Source organism: Nannospalax galili, unplaced genomic scaffold (genome assembly GCF_000622305.1).
Source record: "Nannospalax galili isolate Female #2095 unplaced genomic scaffold, S.galili_v1.0 scaffold821, whole genome shotgun sequence".
NCBI classification, from domain to species: domain Eukaryota; kingdom Metazoa; phylum Chordata; class Mammalia; order Rodentia; family Spalacidae; genus Nannospalax; species Nannospalax galili.
The window spans coordinates 1767432-1788882 of record NW_008345684.1 but is presented as its reverse complement, the minus strand read 5'-3'; the positions used below and the strand labels follow the sequence as shown (position 1 = coordinate 1788882).

Genomic DNA, 21451 nt, shown 5'->3' with positions numbered 1-21451 from the left:
AGAGGGCTTCAGATTCCCCTGGAACTGGAGTTAAGGATGGCTCGTAGCCGCCATGTGGGTGCTGGAAATTGAACCTGGGTCCTCTGCAAGAGCAATCAGTGCTCTTAACCACTGAGCCATCTCTCCAGACCCTTTTTTCTAAGTTTATTTTTATTGATGTGCACGTGTTTAGCCTGGATGAGAGTATAGAACCTAGACCACTAAAATCATATAAGAGTATAAATCTGTCCTTTTTACATCAGATAGCTAAGAGAATTTTTGAAAAGAAATGAATCCTTCAGAATCTTAATATTGAGTTTCCTTCAATACACCACACACCAAAAGTACAGTTAAGGATGCTCTTTTGAAAAGGAAGAGCCCAAAGGAAAAATTAATTGGCTATTAGTAATTTATTTCTCTCATATTTGAGTTCTAGCCCTATGTTTTAAGATTGCCAGGATTGTCTGGAACTGCACCTAGACTAGGTTAATTCTGGATTGCCACAGGAATGCTATGTGACCTTGTACTTCACTGTCATATTTTCTATGTAGTGAACATTCCATTACCAACATTTATCAAGGGTTTTAACTGTGTTAAGCAAGGAGCTAAGTCTCCCATCTGCATTATTTTATTTAGTACTTCAAAAACCTTTGAGATAGCTGGGTGTGGTGGTGCAAGCCTTTAATCCCAACACTCTGGAGGCAGAGAAGGAGGCAGAGGCTGAGGCAAGTGGATCTCTGTAATATGAGGCCAGCCTAGTCTACATAGTAAGTTCCAGGCCAGCTGGAGGCTACAGAGAGACTCTATGTCAAAAACAAAAAACAAACAAACAAAAAAACACATGAAAACACCAAACAAAAACCCAAACAAGCAAAAAACAAAAAGAGAAAGCTTTGAGGAATAACTCAGTGCTAAAATACCTGCCTAGCAAGAGGTAGTTCAATTCCCAGGAGCAGGGAGGAAACAAAGTCATTTTAAGTATCATTATTTCTCCTTCACACATGAAGAAAATGTGTATCAGTCAAATGATTCATCTGCCTAAGGTAACATAGCTGGGAAGTGGGACTGGGCTCACAGCCAGGTCTCTCATAAATACTAAGTATCTACATAATTCTCTATGGTTCTAAAATTCTTTACATTAAAGTATACTTCCTAAATACAGGCAGATGTGGCTAATTTGTCCTAGATTTTGGTGTCAGGAGAAAAAAATGAAATTTTTTTCCTGTAGAAAAAAATTCAGTGCTTCTTTTTATATGGAAAATGAAAATTACCTTGCAGACGATCTTTTAAACTTAACAATACTTTATATGTTTTAATCATATGAACTTCTCATCCTTTGGAAGTAAATATAACAACAGCAACAAGTGCACAGTGGATCTTATCAGAAGAGCAGAAGGAAAAGAGTCCCTGAACTGGAGAGAATCGCCGTCAAGGGGAAGTGTCTGAACTGGACTCTAAAGGAAACGTGGATTAGTATAAAGCAAAGGTTAAAAGCTTCCAACTTGCAGGAGGCTCGGCAAGTAAAGCACATGAACGGTGTGCCAGATGGAAAAAAAATAGGAAACAGGGGCATCACTCAGTGCCAGCAACTTCCCAAAGTGAAGACTTTCTGCAAGGCTTTTAAGGGGACGGTGGAAAGCAGGTCCTTCTGAAACAATATATCTAAATCCAACTAAGGATAGGTATGAAATTTTAACGTACTGTGTAGACTGACAGCAAACTGCAGGCTATGAGCTATATACCCCATCATCTATTTCACACAGCCCTCAAGCTAAAAGTTTTTTCTGGATTTATTGTTTTGTTTTTATGTGTATGAGTGCTTTGCTTGAATGTATATAAGTGCCCCATGTGCATGCGAAGCCCACTGAGGCCAGAATAGAGCACTGGATCCCCTGAAACTGGTTATGGACAGTTGTGAGCTGCTATGTAGGTGCTGGAAACCGGACCCACATCCTCTGCAAGAGCAGCCAGTGCTCTATACTGCTAAGCCATCTCTCCAGCCCTAGTTTTTACATTTTAAAATGGTATTTAAAATTGAAAGAAAGCCAGGCATGGTCCCTCAGGTCTTTATCCTCACACTCTACAGGCAGAGGCAGGCAGATCTCTGAGAGTGAAGCCAATCTGGTCTACATAGCAAGTTCCAGACCAGCTGAGGTTACAGGGAGACCCTGTTCCCAAAAGACAAAAACAAAAAAACCAAATGTCTTCCCAAAATAAATAAAAATTAAAAGGCTATGTTATGATATGTATATATACACAATTCAAATTTCTATGTGCAACAGTAAAATTTGCTGCATGCAGCACAACTGTGTCTCTTCATCTGAGTTACACCAAGTGGACACTTGCTTCAGTGTCACTGTGACAGAGTGAAGTGTCTGGGACAGGGTCTGCACAGTCCACAAAGTCCAAAAGCTTTACTGTCTAATCCTGGCATACAGGTAAGGGGAGGACAAATGGCTGAGTGAACATCAGCAGAAGGGAAGAAAGGAAAATGAGGCCAGCTAATGGTATAAAGCCTGGAAAAGGAGGTGAACTTACTCCGCCTAAAGAATGACTACAAATGAAGGCAGATTGGAAAAAATATTAAACTGGAATTTGGGAAACTGGGAGGCTCTTCCTCATGGGAAAAATAATCTCCATTGGATCAAGGAAGAAGAAAGAGAAACTGACTAGGATAAAAGACTTTGAAGGAAGAGTAGAGGGATCTGGAGGGGCGATTAAGTAGACATTGGAAACATGGAGCAGTCACTAAACTGTCTACTTAAAAATGGCTTAAACAGTAAATGTTATGTCAGGTATATTTTTCTAAAAAGTGATAGCCTATATTTTAGCATATGAAGAATCATACACAGTTTGATACACATGTCAGAAGACTGAATATATTATATAGTTAGAAAAATAAGGCCGGGCATGGTGGCACACACCTTTAGTCCCAGCACTCGGGAGGCAGAGGCAGGCGGATCTCTATAGCGAGTTCCAGGCCAGCTGGTGCTACAGGGAGACCCTGTCTCAAAATGACGAAAAAAAGAAAGAAAAGAAAAAGAAAGGAAAGTTTATAAAGGTTAAAGAAATGATTAAATGACTAAAACAATCTGGAGTTTGATATGGTGAGGGTTTTTGGGAAGCCCTAACTTCAAATCTACTTTCTTTATCTGTGAAATGGAGATGATAAATAATTTAAGCAAACAAGCAAAAAGAATATGTCTTTCCTCAATATAAATAGTAACTCGTTTTAGCATTCCATTATGCTATACAGTAAATATACAATATGAACATGCCAAAACCTTAGACAATAATATAAGAAAATAGAAACAAAATCATTAAAGTGCTCTCAAAGTTGGTTAATCAGCATTCCTTTTTATATTTCACAATAACTAAAAAGTTAAATTCAGCAAAATTAACATAGATTAGTTAGCAGGAGATCAATGGTAAGAAAAAGGCAAAAAAAAAAAAAATTACTGTGCATGCAAAAAAACAAAATAAGGCAAACCTCTATAAATGTGAAAGAATTTTGCTTATTAAGTCATAGCAGAAAATACTCAACAAGTGTACTTACCATCCCCGGAGAACTTTGAAAGAGCACGGTGTGAATGAGGTCAAATCAGCACACTCTTCCATAAAATCTATGCATTCACCTTGGTACCCTGGTTTACTGAATGCTTTGAGCTGTGAGAACACAGTGATAATTAAATCATAAAATGACTGTTTAATCATCACAAGCAAATTTTAACACATTTATGAGTTCAGCAGGATATCTGATGCATATTTTATCTATAATAAGTTATGTGAAGGATGGGTCAGTCTCCTTAAAGTGCCATATTTTTTTCTTAACATGTTTCAAGGAATGAAACGTCAACATCTATTTACCACTTCAAACATCTTTTGTACCAAAGTGTGAACACAACTCCTCAGAAGATAATTCTACCTGTAAAAATTAATCTGAATCCTTCACCAAATGTGGTTTTCGTCCCTTATTTCAAAGAATATTATCTTCTATAGTGAGACTAGATGTATAAAACAAGTAGCATTTGGTGCTAAACAAAAATAAACAAATAAAACAGTTTGGATTAGCATAAGAGAGAGCTGGGGTTTCTTTCCTCTCCCCTGGTTTTCCTGATCTGCAGTCAATAAAAGAAAAGGAAGGCATGGGAGAGCCTCTAAGAATGTAGGACAATGGGATTAGTCCAAGATCTATGATGAAGAAGGAGGTCTGTGTCATGTATTCCAGCTTCCAGCTTCCATTTCTGATAAGAATATCTCAAATGGGGCTAGAGAGATGGCTCAGCGGATAAGAACACTGACTGTTCTTGCAGAAGACTGGGGTTCAAATACCAGCACCCCCATGGCAGCCAAAAACTCTCCTAACTCCAGTTCCAGGGAATCTGACAGAGTCTTCCGCAGGCATTGCACAACCTACATGCAGGCAATACACGCATACACATAAAACAAAAATAATAAATACTTTTTTTTAAAAAAGAGGCTTGGAGAACCCCATGAAATCCCAACTATAATTTCCTTTCAAAATGAAAAACAATAATCTGCAATTCTAGTGACCTTGGATCAAAAAATGAGAAAGAAAAAATTAATGAGCTCTATAAATATTTTATAATTCTCTGGAGACTTCAACTGGCATGGCCCACAGGGCCATGCTGCACTGACAGGCAGTCAGTGGTAGCAAAGCACGCTTCATAATAAATGATCTGCACAGTGCCCACGCTCACACAGCTGTCGGAAACAGGGCTTTTTTGAACGCCTGATGCTTGTCTCCTTCATCTTACCCAGGGTTCTCTTAGAGGAACTGTATCTCAGCTATCTTCTTCTGCTCTGACCTGGTCTGGTCTGACATTGAAGTGAGAGAACCAATCCCAACAGCCCCTTCTAAGCCTCCCACCCCTAGCCAATTGCAGCTTATTCAGTATGACTTCCTGTTGTGAAACCACAAAGTATTTGGAGCATCAAACACCAAGGGACTCCCAGTCTTAAGATCTGACAAATTTCTGTCAGGTCATTCTTGGGGAAACAAGATGAGAAGAAGAAAAAAATCCAAAGTATGACTTAGGTTTCATAATGTAACGATTCATAAAACATGAAGCTCAAAACCAAATTGCTTTTAACCTCTAAAAGTATAGAGAAATTTCCACAGCTTGCAAATACCATCTAAATTCACAGGAAGAAGTGGGAAAATGATGAGAAAATAGAGACCACAGCAATCTAAATCACTACACACATTCGTGGGTTGAGGATACATTGGATCTATTTAAGATTTATATTTCATTCTGGTTAGGGATAAAAAGTAGAGCACTTGCTCAGGATGTATGAGTCCAATCTTAGACCATTAACAATGTAAATGAAACACACGAGACTGTGCATTTAGTAACAAGTTCTAATTATTAGTCTATTTTCACACATGGAAGAATTAAAATTTACACTCACTAATCTGTTATAAAGTATCTTTTTAATAATTTAGTTTTTGCTCAAAGTTTTAAAAACGGGATTTGGTGTATATCTGAGTTTACTTTACTTTTATTCCTGAAATGAGACAAGGTATGTGGTTAACTCAACAACAGACCAGTCCTATGAAATAACAGGTCAAAATGACTACCTCATCAATGCATCAGAATAGAACAACTCTTGTAATAATGTTCTGAGGATGGGTTTAGAACATCCACCTAAAGCATCCACAGAACATCAGAAGCCAACTTTGTGCTTACTAACTGTAACAATTAAGATGTGGCTTCCATTCTTGATAAAATTAAATGAAATGAAGTTGCGAGACAAATCTAGCTAGGCAAATTACTACAGTAGTTTCCTTTCTATTTTAATGGAAAATAAATGTACAAAACAACTTGATGGGTTGCTCAGAAACTAGGCGAATAGAAGAACAAGATATGAGTTGTTTTCAAACTACCCTCTTTGATCCAGACCTTGTGGGAATGTGTTAATCCCTACCAGTCCTTTCCTTGGAAGTACACAGTAGTAGGGGAGGGAGGGAGGTTGAGAAGCAACTACGCCTGCCACTTGGTGGGAAGGTATCTCTTCACATACATTGCCATATTTCTTCTGTAGAATTACCCCTTGAGGCAGAATTTCCAATGTTTTAAGATTAAGAGTTTGTAGAAATGTGCTTTGCTGTGTGGTTTTCATTTATATTACACATAAAAAATACTACAATAGATGTAACTTGAGAAAACTAAAAATCCAGTAACTGACCAAACACAGATGCCCTGCCAAATTTATTCCACAAGATCAGCATCAACTTTTAAAGGAATTTTATTGATTTTAGTACTAAAATAATTTCTAAAAGAAACTTTACTATCTAAATAGTATGTTCTCCAACCATGTGGACCTTCTTCATATTTATGTAAGGAATGTTAAAGAAAATTCTTGTTCCCACTCTATAATTGCATTATACATCTCTTAGACCAGTGTTATGCATTTCTCATACCAATTAAATATACAATAATAATCTTATTTTCCTGGTCGCTCATAGATTTTCTTTGTTTAAACAGTTCTTCCTGAGTGTTAGCAGCTTTGGATTACATAAAAATCTTCCCGTGTATAATAAAAGCAGTCATAACTATTATATACCCTGTTATCACTTTAAAACTCAAGGAGAAGTCAGGTACAGTGGTGAACAACTTTAAGCCCAGCACTTAGGAGGCAGAGACAGGCAGGTCTCTGTAAGATCAAGGCCAGTCTGGTCTATATAGCAAGTTCCAGGCCAGCTGGAGCTATAGGGAGACCCTGTCTCAAAAGAACAAAACCAAACCAAATCAAAACAAACAAAACAAACAAAAAAACTCAATGAGGCTACATTACCCAATAGAAGAAATTACCTAGTTGCTTTTTCTCAGCTACAATTATGTGTGAAGTGGAACAAGAGCTCAATATTTCAAGAATTCTAAACCTTTAATTATATTTCTAAATAGATTTAAGAAAAATACTAGGAACCCAAGATAACTGTTTGGGTCAAGGAGGGGATATAGGCTAGAATTTATACAGGATAGTGGCTGACTACAACCTCTCCTGAAAACAAAATTCACTTTCGTAATATTTATATCTTGAGGGGACACTGAACACTTGCTAAGTCCAAGAGACAATCATGACAACAATCCATACTCTAGTGTTTATTTTGTTTAGGGGGAAAATTTAAATGGCACCATCCAATGATGGAGAACTCTAGTGACATGTGTAACTTGAATTGGTAATCAGACTTAGTGACTAGCTTTCACTCTCAGGCAGAAAACAATTTTCTCAATAAAAAGCATTCTATCATTATCCCACATTAAATAGATCCATGTTTTCAAGACAGCTAGCAATATATGGTTAGAACTCAGGACGTATATTAATCTCTACACATTTTCTGGATTTTTTTTCTCCTCTTGAGTGGCTGAACATTTATTTCCCTTAAGGTTATCAGCATAAAAGAAAAAAATTCCCTCTCTGACATAACTTAGAGATGTAACTCCTTCTCTACATAGACAGGGAAGACACCCCATGTGAGCACAAAGTCTTTTTGTTTTGTTTAGATAAGTAGTTTAGGAGCTTTGAGGCTGCATAAACAAAGGAGCTTTGTATACATATTACCACACATCTTGCTCTCATACACCTTCAGAAATGCCTATCTCACAGTAACTTGGCTGTCTCTGGAAAAAGTGGAGTGCAGCTGACTGCAAGGCCTCTCTGTGCTGCTTGCTGTTTGTCCCTTGAATTGAACTGTTAATACAAAGAAAACCCTCCCAGCAATCTGCCCAGTACAAGGAAGTCCATAAAAAACAAGCAGGGACTTAGAAAGGAAGAAAGGGCTGAAAAGAAAGGGACATTTTATCTACACTTTAAAAAGCAGAAAAATAAAAGTTTGAAACGACTCCCATTCAACTCCTTTATTTACACATACTATTTGATTCACATGGAAAAGTGCTTCAAAAAAAAAAAAAGAAAAACAACAACAACAAAAAAAACACAGCTGGAAGTTTCCAAAAATTCAAAATAAAGTTCTGGCAGGAAGGGCCTCTAAATACAACTACTCAATTATATTAAAAAAGGAAATGTTCCCAATAGGCCTCAGCTGACTAGAAAATAATAAAACCGTCAAAGCACTTTGAACGAATGGGAACATGGTTAAACTAAGCTGAACTGAAATATATAAACACTGACAGGAACATGAAAACCGTATGTATTCAGAGAAAAAGATTTACACTATGTAAAGGCAGTGAATGCCACTGAACATCAATCACCACACTTAGCTTTTGAACAGTGATTTTTCAAAATAGGTTATTTTTAAAATGCAGTGTGTGCCACCCTTCCCTTTTCTCTTTGATGGTTCTTCTGTCTTTATCATAGGTCCCTCTTTCATGTAAGGCCTTGAAAACAGGAATTACAAAACATCTACTTTTCAGATCTAGCTGTGTAATAACAGCACTTATTTAAAATCAGAATCTGTTTTGATGTTCATAAATGAGAATTTATGAACAGAATTATTACAAGTACTAAACAGATACAATTACTAGTACCAGCCTTCAGCAGACAATAAACTAACATTAGGATTCAGTGTCTTAACCAATTCCTTTCAAACCAGAAAGGACAGAAAAAGGAGAGTTGCAGCTTTACTAGAGCTTAAAAAACATACACACATTTGATGCAAGTATCATAAATACAGATACAGAGCCTGCAAGATGGCTCATTGGCTAAAAATGCTTGCCACCAAGCCTGATGACTTGAGTTTGATCCCCAAAAACTACATGGTGGAAGGAGCAAAGTGACTCCCACAGGCTGTCCACTGACCACACACACGCACCATGGCAGGAGGGTGCACACAAAATAAATAAAATAAAAACATTTTTAAAATCTGTGTACATAATAAGCACACCAAGATAGCAGTTCTTGGATGCTCTCAGCTCCTCCAGGAATAGTGTGATACGCTGTGCTTAGTGAGAATGTAATGTGAAGAGAGACCAGGCAATAGGAACGAAACTGTGCACAGGTTCCAAGGACCTAAGTGGTGAGAGGAGCGGCTCTGTCAGGAGACAATGAAAGATGCTGTGCCAAATCTCAGCCAGTCCAACTCTGACAAGGAGGTGCACTCCTCTGCTCACAGACACCAAGCAGAATAGAAACTGCTTTGCCATGTGCACATATATAAGCTATCCAAGAAAGAGAAAAATTTGAGAGCATGCAAATGTTTTTGGAAAACACTCCAATAATTATAAGTTAAGAAAACTTTGAAACATACCAAATGCGGAGGCTCATTTATCCCAAGTGGTTCCTGAAAAACATTAAAATGTTTAAAAATTGCATTCATGTTTTTATCTGGCTTTAGAATGTTTTGAAAACACACCCCTTGAAAAGCTTTAATGGCCTTACCAATTTACTAAATGTCTTCAACTGCCTAAGACCCTCAACCTATGGAATTCTCCTAGAACCATTTTAATATTCAGAACTAATTTGAGTATGACCATACTTAGGAGGAACATGGGCCCGGGTACATCTTATAAAGGGTCTGAATTTCTGACACTCTCACAGGCATCCCAACTGCTCTGCAGTGCTTTTTCCCAGATTTCTCAGTCTTACACACTTCATGACCTTGTGCACACACGCAAAGAGACAACTACCTCCTGATACCTTCTGCCTGGGAAACTTGCTTTTACCCCTTAAGAAATCACTGGATGCAAGCCTTTCTTGGGCAGGGTCTGTAACCCCAGTTGCTGAGCTCCCCAGCATGGTCTGCACACTTCATCTTCTCACTAACCACACTATACTTAATTGCCTGAGATCTATCTCCCCTAAGAGATCAAAAACCATCAGTATAGTCATGTTCATCTTTGATCTCTAATGAGTCAGCAGGATGTCTAACAAATCAGAGGCAGGAGGGAAATCCTGCCGAATGAATGAACTGGTCAAACTACCAAGCTTGCTGGAAATTCATGTATTTGTTTACTGCATACACATGCAACACAAGATAATTCCACAGTCTCACTTTTAGAAAATGCTCCCCATGGAAGGCTGCATCCCGCCACATGCTACTGGCATGGATCCGTCTCACACTTTACTTACCAATTGGATTGGTCGAATTGACAGTATTATATTATCTGATCCTCCCCAATCAAAAAAGCACTTGTATTTTCCTTTCTCTAAAATGTACTGCTCTCCACAGAAGAACTTCTGGTGGTAGGCAACCCACCTAGTGGGAGAAGAGAAAAAGGAACAGAAGAGAGGTGGCACCAAGCAGCTCACAGCTTTAAGCAGCAGACTCTCTGGGCTCCCCAGACCGGGATACTTACACTCCACTCTTAACATGAATGGATCTTGTTTCGCTGCCAAAACCGATTTCTTCTAAGTCAGAAATTTCCTGATTTGTAATGTCAATAAACTTCCCATTTTCCAAGTCAGATTCAAATAGTGTGACAGAAGATTCTATGAAATTCTAAAAAAACAGGAAGAGGAAAGTTTAGGAAAACACTCATTTGTTTCATGGGTTGCCACAGCTCAACACAACTCTACATACTCACATGACAACGTCCACACAAATAACTCCAGAAAGAGTTCTAAGTGGCATGAAAAATAATGTTGTAGTCCCTATTCCTATTTAGTTTGAAGGAAAAAGTTAAGTCTGGACTTGCTCTAACCCCAAAATAGAACATGTTTAAATAAATGAAAATCAGTTAACAGTTTTAGGTAAACTGCTGAGATTAGAGACTATTACATGTAACACTAATTTTTAAAAAATATTTTATTATTTTTATTTTCTGTGGTGTGTGTGTGTGTGTGTGTGTGTGTGTATGAGTGTACTGCCTGCATGTATATAAGTGCACCTGTTGTGCAGTGCCCAAGGAGGTCAGATGAGGGCACCAGATCCCCTGGAACTGGAGTTGTGCATGGTTGTTAGCTGCCATGTGGGTGCTGGGAATTGAACCCAGGTCCTCTGCAAGAGCAGTCAGTGCTCTTAACCACTGAGCCATCTCTCCAGCCCCTGTAACACCATAAAAGATACTCAAAGTCTCACTTGAGCAAAACCTATGAGGCAAAAGTGAAACTACAATGTACTATGTAGAACATGAGACACGCTTTCATGAGCCTTAAATGCAATGAACTCTAAAAAGCTATTTATTCAATGCTGGGAATGGTGGCTCAAGCTTACAATTCCAGCACACAGGAGGCAGGCAGAAGCAGGCAGATCTCTGTGAGTCTGAGTCAGCATGTTCTACATAGAGAGAGGTCTAGGTCAGCCGGGGCTATATAGTGACACCCTGTCATAAAACAAAAACAAGACAAAACTGAAAGCTGTTTATTCAAAAGTCAAAATGAAGACATGAAATTGTTTTAAAGTTAATAGTGGTTTATATATTTAAGTGAAGGTATCTTGCAAAAAAAATCAAACTTAAAATTTCATTTCATATGAGGAACATTAAAACCAAATATGTAATGCCTAATTTCAAACTACAAACATTTTCACCATTTAAACTTAAATTAAGAAAGATCTAAAACTCAAATTTTTTCAGAGAACATTGCTAGTAGATATATAACTTGGGCAACTGTTTGGAGAAATAATTTAGAAGGTTGAAAAGACTTAAAACTCTCCACACTATGAATCTAAAATCTCCTTTAAGGAAAAGTTTCCTGAATAAACTACATGGTGAGGAATGAATGTGCAAATATGCATCATTAGAATAGCAAACTGTTGTAAATAAAGCAAATGGTCAAAAGATGAGTTCATAAAACTTCATTAGATGTCATGTGACAGAATATTAAAGAGTACACAATTTTTTTGACAACCTAAAAGCTAAATGATAATGTACACTATTTCCAAAAAGGATTGCCACATGAGACTGTTTTACTTCTTCCATTTCTCAGCCAGGGAAATGGAACAGAGGTCTTACAGCTAGTGCAAAACTAGCAATAAATCGGGATTCCAAATCTGTTTATCTACCTTGTGCTTTTAATCTCTGACAGACATAAAGATGAGAATATTGGTGACATTACCAATATTCAAAAAGAAACTATTCATAAAGAAAGACTTTCTTTTTTTAATCAAGAGTGTTGGGGGCCAGAGAAATAGTTCAACGGTTGAGAACATTGGTTGTTCTTACAGAAGACCCAGATTCAAATCCCAGCACCAACATGGCCGCTAACAACTATCTATAATGCCAGTTCTAGGGGATCCAACACTATCTTCTGACATTCGTAGGCATTGGGCAGCACGTGTGCACTTCCATACATGCAGGAAATACATGCATACACATAATATAAACATAAAAAATAATAAAATCAAGAGTGTGTATTATTAGGTATGGAAAAATTAAAAATTTTAGCCTATGTTTTTCAATTTGGGGAAGATATATTTTAATTGTTAAATGTAGAACATAATTTTTAAAAGCATCTTCCTTGGGGGCTGGGCAGATGACTCAGGAGGTAAAGCGCTTCATGAGGACCTGAGTTTGGATCCACGGCACTCATAAAAAGCTGGGCATATGGCAAAGAGGGGGAAGACCATCTCCAGGCCCCATGTCTTACTGAAGAACCAATGCCATTGATAGCTACTGGGAGAGGAAGAATCTGTTTTTTTCTTTTTGGGAGGGTGTGGCCACTGGTAGATTTTTCATGCTCCCATGGATGGCCCCACACCCATGCACATATGGCAGGACTTACTGGGCTTAGTGGGTTATCAAAAGAGAACAAAAGAGAGAGAGGGAGAAATAAAGCTGGGAGGGGGGCTTGCTAGGGATGTGTGAGGGAAGTTGGAAAGGGAAATATGGAGTAAACATGATAATATTTCATTTTATGCACATATGAAATTTTCAAAAATAAAGAAAAAAATTAAGTGGGGCATAGTGACACACTCCCATAATGCCAGTGCTGGGGAGGCATAGACAGGCGGATTGCTGGAACTCACTGGCCAGTCAGCCAAATCAGTGAGTACCAGGTTCAGTGAGGGACCCTGTCACAAAAATTCAGGTGGCATTAGAAGAAGGCATACACACACAGACACTACACCCCTTCCTATTAATTAGTTCAATGTTTGTGAATAAAGTCTTAGACCTACAAAAAGCACTATCAACTTCTCTAAGTCCCAACAATACTTTTTTACTCTTAATTTATAAAAGTAAGATCTATAAATAGACGGCTTCCAAGTGATCATTCACTTCTTACAAGCCAGTAAAAGAGTTCAAAAAGAACAGAGTATCTCTAATAAGTAGGAAGAAATGACTTGTAAAAACTTTCTTATGGGGAAACATCACAACAGACACCCAAATATCCAGAACATTATAAGGGAATATTTTAAAAACCTATACTCTACTAAATTTGAAAATCTAAAAGAAATGGATAGATACCGAAAACCATGGGAATCACCAAAGTTAAACTAAGAAGAGACCAACGGTTTAAACAGACCTATAACATATAAGGAAATTGAAACATTAATAGAAAGCCTCACAACTAAAAAAAGCCCAGGCCTAGATGAATTTATTAGCAGAATCCTATCAGACATTTAAGAAGACCTCCAACCAATACTATATAAATTATTCAAAATGATAGAAACAGAGGACGAACTACCAAATTCCTTCACTCTAGTACCCAAGCCAGGTAAAGACACAACCAAGAAAGAAAACTATAGATCCATATCCTTAATGAACACAGATGCAAAAATTCACAATAAAATACTGCAAACTGCATACAGATGTACATCAAAAAGATCATTCACCAGAATGATTCCAGAGATGCAGGGATGGTTCAATATACACAAGTCAATAAAGGTCATTAATCATAGAAATGGACTCAAAGACAAGAATGTGGTCATCTTAATAGATGCAGAAAAGACCTTCAACAAAATTCAACATGCATTTATGTTCAAAGTCCTAGGAATTGGACTGAAGGGAACATACCTCAACATAAGTAAAAGCTATATAGAACAAACCCACAGCCAACATCATTCTACATGGAGAAAAAATGGAAGCATTCCCATTAGAACCAGGAACCAGACAAGGAAGTCCACTATCTCTACTCCTTTTCAACATAGTGTTTGAAACTCTTGAAACTCTTGCTAGAGCAATAAGACAAGAGAAGGAAATTAAAGGAGTACTAATTGGAAAAGAAGAGGTCAAACTATGCCCTTTGCAGACGATATGATACCATACCTAAGAGATCCCCAAAGTTCCACCAGAAAACTCCTAGAACTGATCAACACTTTTAGTATAGTGGCAGGTTATAAAATCAATGGATAAAAATCAGTAGCCTTTCATCAATAACAAGCAATTGGAGAAAGAGTACAGGGAAACACTCCCATTCATAATAGCTGAAAAAAAATTGGAATAAACCTTACTAAAGACACCAAAGATCTCTACAATGAACATTTTAAATCATTAAAGAAAGAGATCAAGGAAGACACCAGGAGATGGAAGGACCTCTCATGCTCATGGATTGGAAGAATAATATTGTGAAAATGGCCATCCTACCAAAAGCAATATAAAGATTCAGTGAAATCCCAATCAAAATCCCCATGACATACTTCACAGAAATGGAAAAGAAATCCTGATTCCATTTAGAATCACAAAAGAAACTAAATGGGTAGCCGAAGCAATCCGGACCTCAAAGGGCAGTGCTAGAGGGAGAAGGGATTATCACTCTGGATTTCAAACTATATTACAGATCTATAGTCAAATATAGCATGATTTTGGCACAAGCATAGACATGTAGAACGATGGAACAAATAAAAAACCTAAACATTTTTTCACACATTCTCAGCCACCTGATATTAGAAAAAGGTGCCAAGAATAAACAGTGGAGGAAAGGCAGCATCTTCAACAAATGGTGCTAGCAAAACTGGATCTCTACCTGTAGAAGAATGAATGCACAAAAGCCAACTCCAAATGGATCAAAGACCTCAATGTGAAACTGGAAACCCTGAAAATATTAGTAGAAAATATTGTCAGCAACCTACAAGATATAGGTCTGAAAAGGATTTTCTAAACCTGACAGAAGTTGCTCAGGAATTAAGGTCAACAATCAAGAAGTGGGACCCCGTTAAACTAAAAAGCTTCTGTACAGAAAAAGAAACAATCAAAAAAGTGAAGAGAAAACCCAAAATTTGGGAAAAAATCTTCACCAGTGACACATCTGACAGAGGTTTAACATCCAGAATATTTTTTTAAACAAAGAATTGAGAAACCAAATGACCCAATTAAAAGATGGGCTAAAGATCTAAAAAGAGAGTTCTTAAAGGAAGAAATAAAGATGGCTAAGAAACATCTCAAAAAGTGTTCAACATCGTTAGTAATTAGGGAAATGCAAACTAAAACCACCCTAAGATTTCACCTTACCCCAATCAGACTGGCTAGGATCAAGAGAACAAATGATACCAAATGCTGATGAGGATGTTGTAGAAAGGGGAACACTCATTCACTACTGATGGGATTGCAAACTCATGCAACCCCTATGGAAAACAGTGAAGGGAACTCTTTAAAAGCTAAAATGAACCTGCTGTGTCATCCAGTTATATGTGAACCTACCATATGACCCGGCTATACCACTTCTTGGCATATACCCAAAGGACTCATCCTATTGTAGAGATACTTGTAAAACCCTGTTTGTTGCTGCTTTTTTCACAATAGCTGAAATGGAAGCAAACTAAGTGCTCCTCAATTGACCAGTGGTTAAGAAAAATGTGGTACATTTACACAATGGAGTTCTAGTCAGCAGTAAGGAAAGATGAAATAATGAAATTTGCAGGTAAATGGATGGATCTAGAAACTGTTATACTAAGTGAAGTAACATAGACTCAGAAAAACAAAAGATGTGTGCTCTCTCTCATTTGTGGATCCTAGCACCAAATCCTTTTGAATTCCATGTTCTTTAAATAAGATGATGCTGTACAGCAGTCTCTTCTGTGTAAAATAACTAACAACATCTCGACTTCAGCTGTGCCTGCATGCGAAACATCGTCACAATCGGGCTTGTTGACAGTTGTGCTCCTTCATTAAGGAAGGGGCTAGCAGGGTCATTGGACCCTCACCTGAGTACCCAGCCACTCTTCCCAGCCAACTGTATGTAATTTGGCCCTAATCACACATGGTCTCCTAGATTTGGGGATAACTAAAGTATATAATCTGGGGATTATATACTTTAGGAAGAGAAGGCTTGATCCATGCTGGATAAAGGCTTTCCAGTGTGCATACTCCCAGGTCACTCATATACCTCAGCAACCCCTCAGTCATTTCTGTAAGTAAGCTCAGTAAATTCATTGGTTCCCCAGGAAAACTTTAATCAAACATTGGTTTGACACTAGAACCTTAGAAGGGGATAAACATTGCCTAGAATCCCCAGGAAAAGAATTCTCACAACAGATGGAAAATTTATTTGTCAATGTTATTATGTATCACAATTATTAAAAAAGAAAATGAGAATGTAAAAGATGTTAAAAGGATATGGGAATGGAGATATTTTCCAAAATAAAAAAAATGAGAAAGCCTAAGCAAGTGATGAAGGTCTGAATAGGTTTGTTATGATATCTAAAGGATGAGACAAAAGTAAGATACACATAATCTTAAATTTTCTAAGGTCATAGTTTAGTCAACTAGTTTAAGAAACAAAATATATGTCTATTCAAGGTTATCTGAGAATGTTTAGTTTTTGCTCAAGCTTTATCTACATAGCACATGGTAATTAAAAGTACCAGCCTGGTGGAACTAACCTCATTGGATCTTTAACAGCCATACTTTGAGGCCTATACTAATCTGGTCAGAGGGACTTAAAGGACAGTTTTTGCTCCTTGCCCCCCAAGGTCAACTAAGTTCCAGGGGACTATAGAGCATCTCTCAAAATGTCCTGTAACTGTGGTGAGTCACCTGTCCTCTAATTCAGGGAGGCCATGGAGACCCCACCAGATGGACTTGAACCAGTGTCCAGTCTATAAAGAGGAGGGTCAACACAGAGGAAATATTTCCTCCATGCTTCCAAGTTAAGCTAGGCATGGTCAAGAAGGACCTTTGACTGACCATCACATAGATGAAACTGATAAAAGGAGCCAAGGGCTCCTCCCAAGCCCACATGATCCCTGGGGAACAGATCCTCAAACGACCTTAAGAGTAAAAATAAATTGATTTGGGCCAACTGAATGGTCTTAACACCCAAAAGGAAAGTATAACCAAAGATTAAAGTGATCAGTATATTTAAGATTTCAAGGGATTACACTTCCAAGACATTGGATTAAGTCCATATAAAATGTTATTTAGACAATTATTTCTCATTGATAATTTTGTTTCTAATCACAAAGTGCTGCTCAGATGTAAGACTTCAAATCCTGGTCTGCAATACTGTAGTGTCCACCTGTAGCTAAGGGAGACAACCCACTGTTGTTCTCAAATGATGGCTAAATTTGTTTTCTCCCCCTATCTAGAAGCCTTTCATAGGGAACTGACACTGATTCTAGCCACCTCAACAGTTATCAAAGTGCCTGAAAACAAATCCTGAGTCCATCACTCTCGAGTCCAGCCCTGGCAGACAAGAGGAAAATGAGGAGGAACCGAATAGAGGGATGCTTTTGAAAGCTCTCATCAAGAAATCCTAATGGATTCTGATATAAACATTTGAAATTTGCCCTGCTTTGACTTTTTTCTGGTTCTCTGTCTAGAACTTATAAGGCTAACTACTCTTGTCTTTACTTCTCCTAGGCACAAGTCAAGGATTTTCTTTTCTCCCAACAGTTGAGCTATGCAATTTGGGAGTCTTTTAAATAGACCCACTGAAGGGGTACCCCAATTGCCTCACCCTGCATCCGTGCTCATCATGGAAGAAGACAGAGCAGTTTGTGACCCGATTCCCTATCAGAAATTTGGGTAACCTCTTCAAGGGATGGTGTGATAAGAATAGGAGGTAGGAATTGACTAGGTAGTTAGGGTAAAAAGACCCCAAAGAAAAGTAGCCAGTTTCTTCGTTAAAAATCAAAATGTACTTGGGCCCCTTATCAACATACTCTGTTCCAAAGGCCAAAAATGTCAAAAGTATTTCAGAGCTCTTATCTCATCCCCAAAAGATTTTAGGGTTACCTCTTCAGAAGGGGGAATGTTAGAGTAACAAATATCTTCAAAAAAAAAAGGAAGGAAGGAAGGAAGGCATCCTTGGCTACATAGGGAGTCGGAGGCCATCCTGGATACATGAGACTAAAGTTGAGGGGGGAAGAGGAATGTGGCAGTGGCATGGGGGAGAGCAGAGAAACAGAGACAAAGAGAATTACTTAATTACTGTCACTGAGCAGAAAAGGGGAGATGGGATCTAATGTACAAATGAGGAGGAAGGAAGGAAGGGAGGAAGGGAGGAAGGAAGGAAGGAAGGAAGGAACGAACGAACGAACGAACGAACGAAGCTAAGTTGTCAAAAAAAAGTGATGGGGAGATATCGGAAGAATTGAAGAGGAGGGAGCAGGCATGGATTTGATCAAAAGACCTTATATGCATGTATGAAATGCTCAGTAATTTTTTTTTAAGTTAAAAAAAAGAAAAAGAACTCTGCCTCCTCTAGCACCTATCAACTGCTAAAGGTCCTCTGCTGGAGGTTAGGCCTCAATAGCCCGGCCCCATCCATGATGGAATTTTTAATTGGTTCAACCTTGTACAGGTCTTCCAAGATTTTTGATAGTAGCAAGGATTCTAATGCATTTGACTTTATTGAATATATTTACATTCAGTTTCTGAGCAAGTGACTTAGAAATGAGCTGGGAATCTTTAAAGTTTATTTGGGTTTCTGACTTTTCTGCTCTTGAGTTTCTTCTGCTTATTGAATTGAAGGGAAATAATCAAAATCACAAATGTTTCTGTGGTTATAGTTTACTGGAGTTGCTTCAAAGATATATACTGAGAAAATGAACTAGTCACAGCCATTGTAAAACACTGTAAAGCACTTGCTGAGATTTGAATGATCACAAGGTGCCATGGGAAAATTTTTGCTAAGGTAGTCACACATGTTCCAACAAATACAAGTAAAGCCAGATCAAGACATTTAATTCACTTTTTATACTATCACATAGGAAATTTTTATCATGACTTTACAACTCCATATGCTGTTATGTGATCACACATCCTATGACTCCATTCATTTCTCTCACCGGAATTTAGCCACCATGAGGATGAGCTGAATAGTCAGTTACTAGGAAATACCTTAGTGGATGTACAACTAAGATCTTTATTGCCAAAGAAAGGATGTAAAAGACTGAAGAAAATATTAGTTCCTCTTAGTGCTAAAATTAAAATATACTCTCTTGCCCAAATAACAAGTTTAACAATTATTCAAGCACATTGATGAGCAGTGAATCAATCTTAATGACATTTTTAAACAGTAACAGTTGCTTTCAGGAAAAATAAAGTTGCTGTATAAAGTTGCTTTTATATCCTACATCTTTCTCTGATTAACTAACTAAATATACTAACATTACATGAAAAAATAAATAAATAAAAATAAAAACTTTCTTATACTGGACTACCTGTCAGCTTTCAAGGAATTAAAAATTGCTGACAGAGCTGGGTCAAATATATGAAAGTTTAGAGTAAAAGGCAACAGTTTTTTGCCTGAAATTTCTATCATAAAATAACTTCTAGCCCATAATTGGTTTTTCAATTCTATCTTGAGAGGAAACCTTTGAAACTGAAGACAGTGGCTACCTTTGTTTCTTTATATTAAAAAAAAAAAAAAAAGGAGGAGGAGGAGGAGGAGCTAGAAGGATTCAAACTGGATCCCTTATCATCACTGATTTTATTAACATAAAACTTTATTTCCAAAACATTTCTTTCCTGAGTTTTCCTAATTTCTTATTTTACACACAACACACACACACACACACACACACACACACACACACACACACAATGCTATCTCATTTATTTTAAAAAAGCAGATATTAGTAACCCATCAGTGATCTCCTTTCAAGTCCCCAGACAAGTCTCCCAACAGGGGTGTGATGTTTACACCTTGAGTGACACATCAACAAAGCTGGTTCTGCTGACAACATGAACCTCCCAAACCAGAGGATCCTAGACATGCTCTGTTACTAGCATACTGAAAGTGTGCTAGCTAGCTTACAGCAACTTTGAGGATCCAATGATGGCTGATCCTGGCTCAGACTGTGCTTGTCAGGAATCAGTATTAACAGTCACCAAGAAAACCAAATCCAACTACAAAGGCAAGGTTCTGGGGCAGCCCTCAATGACAAGTATCTGTCCTCCCCAATTTTGACAACAAACTCCTGGTCTCTGCCTCTACTCCCTTTGCTCCTTGAGAACTTGTTCTTTAATTCTCTTTTGGGATTTTAGAAATTGAGAGAAGGGATGAGTTGAAATGTGACTTGGATTACTGTGTTTTACTGCAGAAGGACATGGAAAAATACTGACTTTTGCTTGGGTGTTGCATCTTTGCCCCATCATTTAGACATACTTGTGTCATGCAGGCATGTACTTGACTTGAGCAATGACTTGCACTGATTACATTGTGTGGGTCCTGAGGAAGCTAAAGCAGTGAGGGGAGTAAGCTGGGAAACAGGTTGGGGGCTCAGGCCCCATGAAACAGTGAGACTTGGAGCTAAGCAGAGGAGGGACCCATTAGCACAAGGTTTATTGGGAGTGTAAGGGTTCACAAACAACTATGGTCACACAGTCTGAGATTCCTACAGTTTTCCATTTCCAAAGACTTAGCAAGGATCACCTAAGTGTTATACCTCCCTCTTTCCATTTTCCACTTGTCTGTGTCCTTCCTTGGTTTACAGCTTTTATCTTCCATCTTTTTCTAGGTATTCTCCCTTTCTGACCCACCACCTTGGCTTTATCCCATGCTACATTTTCTTTTTAACCTTGCCAAATACACAGTATCTGATCTAGTCAATTAGCTGTATTCAAGGTGGTATCCCTGCTGGCCAGAGCTGAAGCTCCAAGTCAATTGGTATGCTCAGTCATGTGCCAGAGCTGGGTCCAATCTTCTGAGGCTGAAACTCCAAATGACAGGTATACAAAATATGAGATTAAATGTGAAAAAAAATTGGCTGGTGGTATAATTTAGGGGTAGAGTGCATGCATGCATGAGGCCTTGGGTTGGATTCCCCACAAAAACAAACCAGCAAAATGAAACATTTAAATGCCTCTAGAGGTAAGTGGATGAGATACTTGCAACGAATGAGAATCTAGGTTACTACCATCTACATAATGTTCTCTTGACATTTATGTTGCTAAATGTCCTACAGACTAGTTTTTCAGCTCAAGATTCAACAATGATGGAATGATTCTTAGAAGTATATTCTATTTTACATTTTTAAAGCACTTGACTTATTTGGTGCAATCACAAATATAGCATAGCCTATTAGGGAAAAAAAAAAAACTAATTAAGAACTGCTTTAAGGGCTGGAGAGATGGCTCAGCGGCTAAGATCACTGACTGCTCTTGTAGAGGACACGAGTTCAATTCCCAGTACCCACATGGTGGCCAAGAACCATCCTTAACTACAG

General features: G+C 38.0%; 1 protein-coding gene across 1 annotated transcript in view; it reads right to left on the bottom strand.

Moving 5' to 3' along the window:
- Crybg3 (crystallin beta-gamma domain containing 3) overlaps positions 1 to 21451 on the bottom strand; it is a 119779-nt gene that overhangs the window by 27199 nt on the left and 71129 nt on the right. The window contains exons 13-16 of the mRNA XM_029567646.1: positions 10260 to 10402; positions 10033 to 10159; positions 9212 to 9244; positions 3536 to 3645 (exon numbers count right to left, since the gene is read on the bottom strand). Of these exons, the coding sequence (XP_029423506.1) occupies positions 3536 to 3645; positions 9212 to 9244; positions 10033 to 10159; positions 10260 to 10402 (413 nt within the window). The remainder of the gene's footprint in view (positions 1 to 3535; positions 3646 to 9211; positions 9245 to 10032; positions 10160 to 10259; positions 10403 to 21451) is intronic.